General features: G+C 35.2%; 1 protein-coding gene across 2 annotated transcripts; it reads right to left on the bottom strand.

Moving 5' to 3' along the window:
• LOC109353428 (lipid phosphate phosphatase 2-like) lies at positions 682-6,018 on the bottom strand. Of its 2 annotated transcripts, none has more exons than XM_019595698.1 (9): positions 5,857-6,018; positions 5,631-5,722; positions 4,730-4,954; positions 4,323-4,410; positions 4,112-4,221; positions 3,311-3,401; positions 2,097-2,285; positions 1,905-1,964; positions 682-1,096 (listed from the first exon to the last, which is right to left on the bottom strand). In XM_019595698.1, exons 2-9 carry the CDS (start codon positions 5,679-5,681, stop codon positions 903-905), a joined length of 1,008 nt encoding a protein of 335 aa, XP_019451243.1. In that variant the 5' UTR covers positions 5,682-5,722; positions 5,857-6,018; the 3' UTR covers positions 682-902. The 2 variants fall into 2 exon arrangements, with proteins under 2 accessions (XP_019451243.1, XP_019451244.1); XM_019595699.1 differs by having other exon boundaries at positions 4,730-4,951.

The following is an 11,391-nucleotide window of genomic DNA, read 5'->3' as shown; positions in this document are numbered from 1 at the left end:
ATTTAGATACAAATAACATTTAGCAAAATTTATGGCATCTTAATATACATAATTGTATAACAATAATATATTCATAACAATATAATAATAACAAATTGTGCTTACTCCTTATCTTAAGATTGTGATTCATCTTATATTAAATTAGTAAATTGAATATATTTTCTACTTATTTTATTATTCAATTTTAATTCAGTTCTTTATTAATTAAAGCACAATGATAATTATAAAAATTTAATTAGAACATATAATTTTTAGAATATCACATATATTAGTCTAGTTGGTAAGGATTCATATCGTATTTCATAGAGGTTCTAAATGGTTCTCCATGATGAGTAATCATGTATATAAAATTTAAATAATAGTGTCTCTAGTCGTTTATATAAAGAAAAGTAAAAATATTATTATTTTGTGAGCAATTGTATTATGTTTTTCAAAGTTGCATTGTCTGCTAAATTGTTTTCTGTTTTTACTCAAATTTTATAGTAAGTAAGGCTATGTGTAGTAAAAATATGAATAACTTATGATTCACGACTTTACATAACTGTGTGTGTAGTAAAAATATGAATAAATTATGATTCATGACTTTGACCAAGATCCTCTGGAAATTTTATAAGCAACATATACTCTACAATCTAGTTAAGTTTTGAAAAAATATCCGAATAATTTACTATCTAATTAAAATTCTGCTAGTCAATGAAAAACATGCACATTTTTTATCTTTTTACATTGGCAATGCCAGAGATACAAGAAGCTGCCCACAGCAGAAGCTTAACAGTATTGCTAATTTGCTAAATCTAGTGTTTGGCGTATAGAGAACTTTCAATTACAAGTATACACAAATGCAAATTCACAAGTAACTAGGGGGAGTGGGGACGAGATTAGTGCAGAAGACAACAATTATATCACTTCAATCCCAGCTCCATGGCTTCCAAGGTTGGGCTAAGATAAGAGAAAGGGGTTGGTGCATCACCATTTCTTCTTGGTACTTGATTCACAGCTGGAACCTCCATGGTCTGCACAGCGGGTGAATTCCTATTCGCGTTTGAATTGGTCCGTGATTCCTCCATTGCTTGGAAATATGCATATGGACCCCATCCTGAAATGAAACCAATATTTCATATTTGTGACAAGGTCAATGCTTCAAACAACATGAAATGAATAATAAACTTGAATGGGAAACAGTTCAACTGATTGATAAAGGTGGCCAAGCCCAGCCACCTCGCATTGCCTCGAGTAGTGGATGGACCAAATCCACCTTCAAGTTTGACAATGTGCCTTGGGAAAAGGTGGCCAAAGGCCAAACCCAAAATAATACTGAATTTAGTTGAACATGCATACTAATTCTAATACAACCAATTTCCACATAACCAGGCTCTTAGCCCAGAAACATCTATACTTGTTTTAAGATGAAATAATAATTTAATGGAAATAGTGGCACAGTTACAAACTACACTAAATTATTGCTATTATAGTCAAATACCCTGCACCAGATTTCAAGGTAACACTTGAGATTGGAGATTCAAATATTCTTCAAACGAATCAAACAAAAGGCCTCAGGGCCTTAATGTCCGTGTCTTGTTTGCAGTACTATAGGTGTTAAGAGTCAAGAAGAATCTTAATATATGTGGGTACAAGGAAGTGAGAGGATGCGTTTTATATGCGAACGAGCATCATTTATTTGGATAGGGCCATAGAAGAATTCGGGCAATCCCCAACCATGGATTGAGACAAAGACAGTATTAATGATTTAGTTTTGTGTAACCCCAACTTAATATAGCTTCTGATATCATACCTAGACTTAATTGGGGCAATATATTTGCAAAGTCCAAAGATTGAAGAAACTAAGATATAAGGAACGTTTGGAAACTACGATGTAAACAACGTTAAACAGATAGAGGTGTTACCATCATTACTATAGGGGGGAGGGAAGAACTGCATATAGCAAAAGGTTGCCACAACGAGCCCTGGAAGAAACACAGTGTAGAAATATGAGTTTCACTTTTATATTTTGAAAATTGAGTTCTGATATTTAATATTTGGCTATAAGCCCCCATCACTTTACTTATATTATATATTTGCAGTTAGTAAGAACAAACCTAAAATGCCACCAGCAAACACATCTTGCCAATGGTGCCAATAGTCATCTACTCGAGAAATTCCAACCAGACAAGCAGCAAGTAAAGGAAGAAACACAATGCATAACTTTGCCACGTGCCCTCTGCCATCAAAAGCTTTAATCTTACCAGATAGGTACAAAGAGAGAAAGCCTAAACCTGCAAAGGACCCTGCAGAACTAATTTTGTCAGATAAACAGGTCCGTGCACAAGCAATTTTTTAAGCAGATTAGCTAAGTAATGAATTAAAAGGGGGGCCATAGAGTTTGGAGAGGGTGATGTTCCCAATCTTACTCTCTTAAGCAAAGAGATTTTTTCCAAGATTTGAACTTATAACCTCAAATCACACAAGACAAATAACTTGTTGAGGCGCACCCTCTAGCTAAGTACTCAATTGGATAAATAAATATATTGGTATATATATCAACTCCTCACAAGATATCACTTTAATAAAATGTAGCAATGAACTTGGATATAACTTACGGCACTGTTTGATAAGTTTAATTAAAGTAGTTTTTACCACTTTCCTAATATGTTTTTCCTATCTTTATATGGGTAAAAGCAATGTCGTTTATAGGTGACATCTCCAAAAGCACAGATTTGTATACTCTCATGTATCGGTGTTCGACATGTATCCGATACGATAAGCTTAGATTCACGAAGGATATGTATCCATAGAGTATCTAAAAATTAAAAAATTAAAATAAATATCAAGGCACGTATCTAATTCGTTTTCAATAAAATATTGGATATATGGATTCATTTTTAGTAAAATATAAGATATATAGATTCTTTTTCAATAAAATAGGATAAGAAAGATTTGTTTTCATTAAAATATGATAAAATAGATTTGTTATGGAGGGCAATGATTTTCAATTTCCATTATATTTTTTACTTTGTATATTTTGATTTACACTTATAATCTTATCATATTTTATGTGTTTTTATTATTTTATACGCGTATCCTTGAACATATCGTATCTTATATTTTAGAAAAAATGTGTATCGACATATCGGATACTTATCGTATCCGACACACGTATCTGTATGCGTGCTTCTAATGTTTTCACCAAAGAAGTAAGTGATGAGAGAGATATAGTTCAATGTTCAGATACAACACATTTTAATTCCAATTTGCTCGCATAAAACAAGCAGTAGAAGAGAGGGACTAGAGCATATAGAATATTGTTGCTCACATGATGTATGACCACTTGGGAAACTCTTGTGTCCTTCTTTTATATCACTATCCTTGCCATGACATACCACATCTCCCCATTTATCATAAACCTATAAGGTTAGTCAAAGAGAAGGTGGTTAGTGAGGAATGAGGCTTAAGGACCACATTCCTTGGCAGATAAACATAGTGTCTAACTACCCTTATCCACATCACAGATAAAAGAATCCAGTTATGACAATAAGGAAATGAGAAACCAATTATTGTAGAAACATAATCTCTAACTACCCTTATCCACATGACGGATAAAATAATCCAGTTATGACAAGAAGAAAATGAAAAACCAAGGATCAAGAATAAAGAATATACAAAAGTGAGTTTAGAGAAATAATAACGGCCTTATTCCTCTTGAGAAACCCTTATACATAGCATAAGGGACCAAAACACTATGGATGAAGCTAAAGCATCTCACATGTGAAAACCCAATAATGCAACAAGTAGTTTATAAACAAGTGAAGAAGTAACAACTGATAAGCACGTAGCAACAAATGACAGGGTGGAAGAAGAAACTAAGATCAAGTGGCTACATATTATATATTATATGTTAGTATGCATAGATAATGAAACTGGTTGAGTCACATAACAAAGCTAAGGTTGTTGCTTAGGGTGACCAAAACGCCAAAAGTTCAAATCCTGGAATGAGCTTTTCCACTTCTCGAGAAGACTACATAGATCTACATTCTCTATAACTCATTAAGTGGGAGCTTGTCATTGGTCCATCTATTTTCATGTATGGAGATTGAAACAAATGATACGTGCTTACCTCTACTCCATCAGGAAAGCAACGCCAAAAGAAGTCTGGCCGCGGCCGGCCAACTGCATTTTTTATTGCATCCGTCATGACCCCAGTGATTAGAACAGCAAATAGGAGGCCTGCTAGCAACGAAGTGCATTAACAGCAATTTTTCAACAGTTTAATTTCTTTAGATACTAAGAATATGTGTACTTGTGAGCTCACAGAACACAAATGTTACCTAGAATACTGTGGTGCAAATCATAAACATCTCTCCTACGCATATAGAAGAGAAGGAAAACAGCCATTGGCAATAGAATCGCATATAGCTGATCATTAACAGAAGAAGAAAAAATCAATTCTAATTACTTGCATCAAATAAAAATAAACTATTAGCTTTAAGTTAAAAATACACGCAGGGTGGAATGCAAGCAAGGTAGATGCCAGTCATTTGTTCCATCACCTCTTTGAGCAAGATTATCCCTTGACATCATGCAAACCAGCCCAGATATCTTCTAATTTATGTTGATACTTAAACATTTGAATGTTTTGCAGGCTTAAATAAGTGAACCCAAAACAACAGAAAAGATCCCTTGACATGCAAGCAAGCCAGAGAACTTTAAATTATTGTAATCTAAATGAACTTACAGGAACAGCCCATATGGGCACAGTGTTGTCTTTCATGGGATATTTAAGGTCTTCCATCATGTCCCTTCCCACAAAGCGGTAAAATGGATGAGTGAGATAGAGGACAACCTCTATTAGTATTAGAAGTAGCAATATAAGCCAATCTTGAAAGTGATTTCTTGCAAGTGTGGCTCCATGAGACTTAATAGTATGAGCAGCAGAATCAACCTGCCTTCTACCTCCCTGCTGCAATATACAACCAACAAGACGTCTAAAAATGAAAGAAAATGCAATGAAATCTGATAAAAGTCAACATATGAAAACACCATTACTCTAACATACTTGCTGATAAAATAACATCAAAAGGACTTATAGTAGAGCAAAAAAATACCAAATTAACCATATTACGGTAGAATATCATCTAAATAAGCAGATTCACATTGGGAGGCTAAATTTGAATAAGAATTTGACACATAAACAAGTTAAAGAAACGGTGGAAACTACCTACTTGGGAGCATTTCCTACCATAATACATGTTAGATTGTTCTATCTGTTCATTAATAATAACTAATTAACAATATATCCAACTAATAATGCTACTAAAAAATGAGTTTATCTGAAGTGGTCAAATAACGTTAATCCACCATTGATTTGCTACAGTGTATAAATTCTCAACCACTAACTTGTCTATGGATGAATATACCCTTAATTTCTCAACAAACTCAATTAAGTGAAACATTTTCCGTAGTTGATTACCACGAAAGACAAAATACAACTCAAACTAGTCTAAAATAAGCAATCACTAAAAGCGATCATTAGATGCTTCACTAAATCGATAACCATAGCCAAGTCTTTACCATCAAAAATTAATTAACTAACGTAATATAAAACGGAAAGAAATTCATAGAGACGTTGAATTAACCTGAGTCGAAGCCCAAAATTTTGCAAATGAAAACAAACCTCCCCACGCCATGTGTACAAAACCAGAAGATTCACGAACACGATCACCTAATTGTGATGAACAAGGATCCACTCAATTCTGATAATGATTATATTATGCACACAACACATCACAAATAGACTGTGAAATCAAGCCACTACTGAGAGGTATAAGGAATGAAAGACAGAAAATGAAGTTGCTCTGTTACCTTTTGAAAACTCTGTAAAAGAGTAACGCTGAAGATTTTTCTGTGAAGATTTGAAATATTCTTGGTGAAAATGATAATGTGAGAAAACTTCGGTTATGGAGAAGAAAACGTCAAATACATATAAGGGTAGGTAAGGACTGTAACTATATATTCAATTTCCACTTTCAAATGAAATGGCGCGGTGCGGTTTACGCTTTATCATTTCCTATAACTGAGGTAACGAACCTGTTGGTTATTCCTTTTTTATTTTCTAAATAAATTGCTAATAAATATAGTAAGATAGAAAAAAAATGTGGATTGAGATTGTAAGAATTTTATACACTGTTATTTATTCATCTGTCATTTATTTTTAATTATTGTTGGTTTTTAAAAAAAAGTAATACAAATGAATATAAAAAATATATTAACTGTGTATAAATATTAAACTTATTTTTGTTTTTGAAAAGTCATTCCAAATGAATTGAACTTTGTAACTTAGCGATGGATTGAAAGATATGAAAATAAAATCAAAGTGGTCCTTGACCATGTGCAAAGAAATATCAACAGTTGGATGTTAGGGTAGTTGAGCACTGATTAAGAGTATTTGATGTATTCTCACAAATCATATTCCGTCTAATGATAATAAATTTTAATTTTTTAATTGAAATAATGTGTTTTCAAGGAAAATTTACGTGAGTAGTGTAGTTTAACTATATTATTCTATGTTTGGTGTATGTTTTAAAATATTTAGGGATTGTGGTATTTTTTAGTGGATCTTGTAGATGGTATCCAAGATTTCAACAAACTCGTGGACCATATCCATGATTTTCTACCAAACTCGTGGACCTCATCCATGATTTCCTTACACCGTGTCAGGTCCTTGTAAATCGTGGACGAGGAACACGAGTTTCATGACAATCTCGTGGACCCAATACACGAGTTCCATGCAATCTCGTAGATCATGTACACGAGATCCAAGTCGTGTCTTGGATCCACGACATTCAAGCAATTTTTATACCCCATCCATGCCGACTATAAACCACATTGAAGGAAGAAAATGTATGAAAAATCTCTAGGTTAATTTGTAATTGAAGAACTGTGATTATTGAAGGTAACTAAAAATGTTTTATATTTTTTCAGTTCGTTTACTTTAGAGTTAATTTTATGTTTAAATGTAAACATCGTTTGTTTATATTTTACTATACGTTATATGTGGATGACAATTATTAGAGATATTGTTAGTGATTTTAGTGATGAGGAGGACATTGAGCTATGTGATGATGATAATAATGATGTTCAGATTACCACTACTGAACTGGTTAGCATAACATATGATACTCCTTCATCTTTTTTCGTTAGCATTGATTATCAGACTGGACAAGATTTTCCATATAGAAGTACTCACATAAGTACTGATATGGATAATGATCTTTTTGTTGGTATGCAATTCGAATCAAAGGAAGTAACAGTAAATGCTATACAACAATTTCATATTAGAAATTCTGTTGATTATCATGTGGATGAGTTTAGACCAGATAGATATGTTGCAAAATGTAAATATTGTGGTGTTGGGTGTGAATCGAGACTTCGGACATCTAAAAGTGTGAAGCGTGATATTTGGGAGATTAGAAAAATTAGTGGAAGACACACTTGTGTATCCACTAATATTTCTCAAGATCATACGAAATTGAACTCATCTTTCATCGCAAACTGCATTGCTCAACTAGTATAAGAAGATCTTGGTATACCAATTAAAGCATTAGTTAAAGAAGTGGTTACTCATTTTGATTATACGGTAACATATAAGAAGGCTTGGACTGCTAAACAAATAGCAATGTCCCAAATTTATGGTGATTGGGAGGATCATACAAGGAGTTACCTCGTTGATTGGGATCGGTAATAACAACATTTCTAATTATTTTTTATTTTAAATTGTATTGACATATTCTAACATTTTAATTTTTTCCATTTTTTTCATTACAATTTTATCAAAATGATTCGGGATAGGTGTGCTCCTACAAATGTGTTACCAAATTCGTTGCAGTTATTGAATGACGTCTATCAAAATTGCAATGAGATGATAGAAGCATTTGTTCAACTTCTTCCAACCACCTTTTCCTCAACTACTTCTCGAGCTCATCCTACACAACTGTTTCAAATGCCTTTTGCACCTGACTATCAACAACATTATGAGAGTCAAACTCAGACGAATACTTATCTGAATGATACACTCAAACTCCTGCTGCTCAGCAGCAACAACAACAATCCTTTGGGTTTGACGGTTACGAAGCAATGGGTGACTACTCATTTTCTCACTTAGCATCTTCTTCGCAATTTCAAGGAATGTCATCAATGTTTGGCACTACTTCAAATACTCCATTCTCGGCATTCAACTCTCAACAATATTATCAACCACTAATACCTTCGCAACAAACGAAGACGATGAAGATGATGATGATGAAGACGAAGATGAGGAGCAGCCACAACTAGTTAGAGGTGGAAGATAGCATCAATCGTAACCAACAACTAAAAGTCCAACCACCTCGAAGGAGAAAGGTACAATGATGTGGAACATCATCTCATAGACCCCATTAGGAATTTCTATTCTTGTTTTGTTTTCTATAATGTAATGATTTCCAAATTCATACTACAATTATGAAATTTTCTTATTCTGTTTTCTATGAAATTTTCTTATTATTTCAATTTATCATTTAAAATATATGTTAATAATTTTAACAAAGATTATCAAAATTCCATAAATTCAATTAAATTTTAAAAATTTAATTTTAGAAGTTTAATTTAATTATATTATTTTTATAAACTAAAAATCATAAAATATTAAAACAAAATCGTGCAAGGGAAATTTAAAAATGTACATACCCCATTCAACCTCGTGTAATAGGTACATGACTATGAAAGTCGTGTATCTCATACACGATTTCACTAAGGAGAGAGAAACTATGTATGGAAATTGTGGATGGGTCCATGAGTTTCTAGGGAAATCGTGGATGTGGTCCACAAGTTTTGTAAAATGGTGGATGACATCCACGAGATCCTAAAAAATGCATCATCCCCGTAATTACTTAAAAATGTAACACAAATGTTGAATAGTATAGTCAAACTACACTAACCACATAAATTTCCCGTGTTTTCAATGATACTTGTGACTGAAAAAATTGAGTCTATCGTATATTGAAATGTGATAACATCATATTTTTTTTTAATTCATTCTTTCATTTTTCTATCCCCTTGAATAATATTCTTAAGCACGTGGTAACGTTTTCTACCTAATAAATTATGATAATATCAGTATAAGAATAACAGCAATTATAAAACAGATCAAAAGGAGATCAAAAGGAGAAACTGAAATTTTACTAAGAAATTTAACAACTTGATATTTTCTGCCTTCAAATCCTCCTCAACACAATAAATACAAAAGAGGATTCCTTTAGGGTTCTGCCCAGAATGGGCTTACAAGGGGCCCAAAATATTTAAAAGTAGGACAATTAATATTTATTTAAATTCTGCATAATCAGATAGCCACTTGGGCTTGAGTTTGCTCCTTGTGGGCCTAGTCTGTCCTCCATCTTCAATGGTGACCCCATCAGTGGTATCATTGTCTATCCCTGCAAGGTCAACCTTGTCCTCAAGGTTAATTGGTATTGGGCTGGCCGTGTGGCCCTGGCCAGTTAGTGCCGTGTGAGAGGGAAATTTAGCATTTGGAGAAGTCAATGCCATGTGGGGACCGTGTCTGCCCAACACGGTACTCAAGGCACTGTTGGAAAGAGATGTGTCATCATGATCCAGCACATCTCGAGGTGCATCCTGCGGTGTAGTTTGAAAACGCATTGGAGAGTGGGATGGCACGGGACTCAAAACTGCAGAGTCTGGACGTGGCAGAGCATCCAAGGGTGGAGAAATAACACCTATATCCAACGGTGTAGAGTAAACTGGGGAGTCAGAAGGCTTTAAAGTAAATTTATTGAGTACATTATCATTCACTATACCCCATGAAGGCCCCTTTAATCCTTTCATAGTCTCTTTCTCTTCTCCCCTTTCACCAGTTTCCAGAATAGTCCCCAACGGGTCTATGGTGGTTCTCCCACCTCTATCTCGAGTAGCAGGTGCTGGTATTACTTTATCCCTCTGATTCGTGACCACCACATTTTCTTTGTGACAATGGTGGTGTCCTTGTGAAGTGTTTTCGGTGGAGGCCCGAATCTCATCCTTTCCTTGTGAAACCCGTGATGGCGCAAGGACCAGCGTATGCTCACTGTCATAGAAGTGTGGGGGAATATCCTCACGAGCACGGTGCGGGTCACCCACAAATTTCTTAAGCAAGGACACGTGAAATATTGGGTGGATCCGAGATGATGGAGGGAGAGCTAACTCGTACGCCACACTTCCAATGCGTCTTAGCACTTGGAAAGGCCCAAAAAATCGTCATCCCAGTTTCTGTGAAGAACGACGGTGGACCGTCGTTTGCCGATATGGTTGCAACTTGAGCAATACCCAGTCATGAACAGCAAAGGTAAAATCTTCTCTTCCCGAATCGGCATGTGCTTTCATCCGTTGTTGTGCTTTATTTAAATGTTGTTTCAATGTGTGAATGAACTGTCCTCTGTTTTGCAGAAACGCACGTGCCTCGGTGGTTGTTGGCAGCCGTGGAAGGTGGTCCTTCAACGTGGGTGGAGTACGGCCATACAGAGCCTCAAAGGGGGTGAGGTCAGTAGCTGAGTGGTGACAAGTATTATACCAATATTCCGCAAGAGGAAGATGACTGAACCATTTCTTTGGGTGAGTACCCGTGAAGCATCTGAGATACGACTGAAGACAGCGGTTTACCACTTCCGTTTGGCCATCCGTTTGAGGATGATAAGAGGTACTAAAACACAACTGCGTACCCAATAGTTTAAATAATTCTTTCCAGAAAGCACTAATGAAAATTGTGTCTCTGTCGGACACTATTGACTTGGGAATACCATGCAGTTTGCAGATGTCGTCCAGGAACCTGCGAGCTAAGGTGGCAGCCGTGAATCGGGTGGGAAGAGCAATAAAATGGCCATATTTAGTAAGTCGGTCAACAATCACCCAGATGACCGTGTGCCCATGAGAAACAGGTAGATGGGTGATAAAATCCATAGAAATATCCTCCCAAACCTTATCTGGAATTTGTAGTGGTTGTAGTAATCCTTTTTGCCTCTGAGTACTGTATTTGTTGTATTGGCAGGTAACACAATGGCGAATAAATTCTTTGAGATCTCGAGCCATTCCAGGCCAATAACAAGATGCTGACATTCTGCTCAGGGATGGTTTCCAACCCGAGTGACCACTGATTGGACAAGCATGAAACTCACGCAGAAGTGTGAGGCGCAGATTACTGATGTCAGGTATAAAAATTCTTGTATCATACAAGATTAATCCATGAGAAAAAATGAACTTTTTATGCCACGATGTACTTGCTTGTTGATTATTAATTAACTGCTTGCCTGCTGTGCTGTTGTAAAATGTTTGCAACTGTTGAATGATATCGGGAAAGGCTGATGATATGGAGGA

Source organism: Lupinus angustifolius, chromosome LG08, assembly GCF_001865875.1.
Source record: "Lupinus angustifolius cultivar Tanjil chromosome LG08, LupAngTanjil_v1.0, whole genome shotgun sequence".
Classification (NCBI taxonomy): Eukaryota; Viridiplantae; Streptophyta; class Magnoliopsida; order Fabales; family Fabaceae; genus Lupinus; species Lupinus angustifolius.
This window is presented reverse-complemented; position numbering and strand designations above follow the sequence as displayed.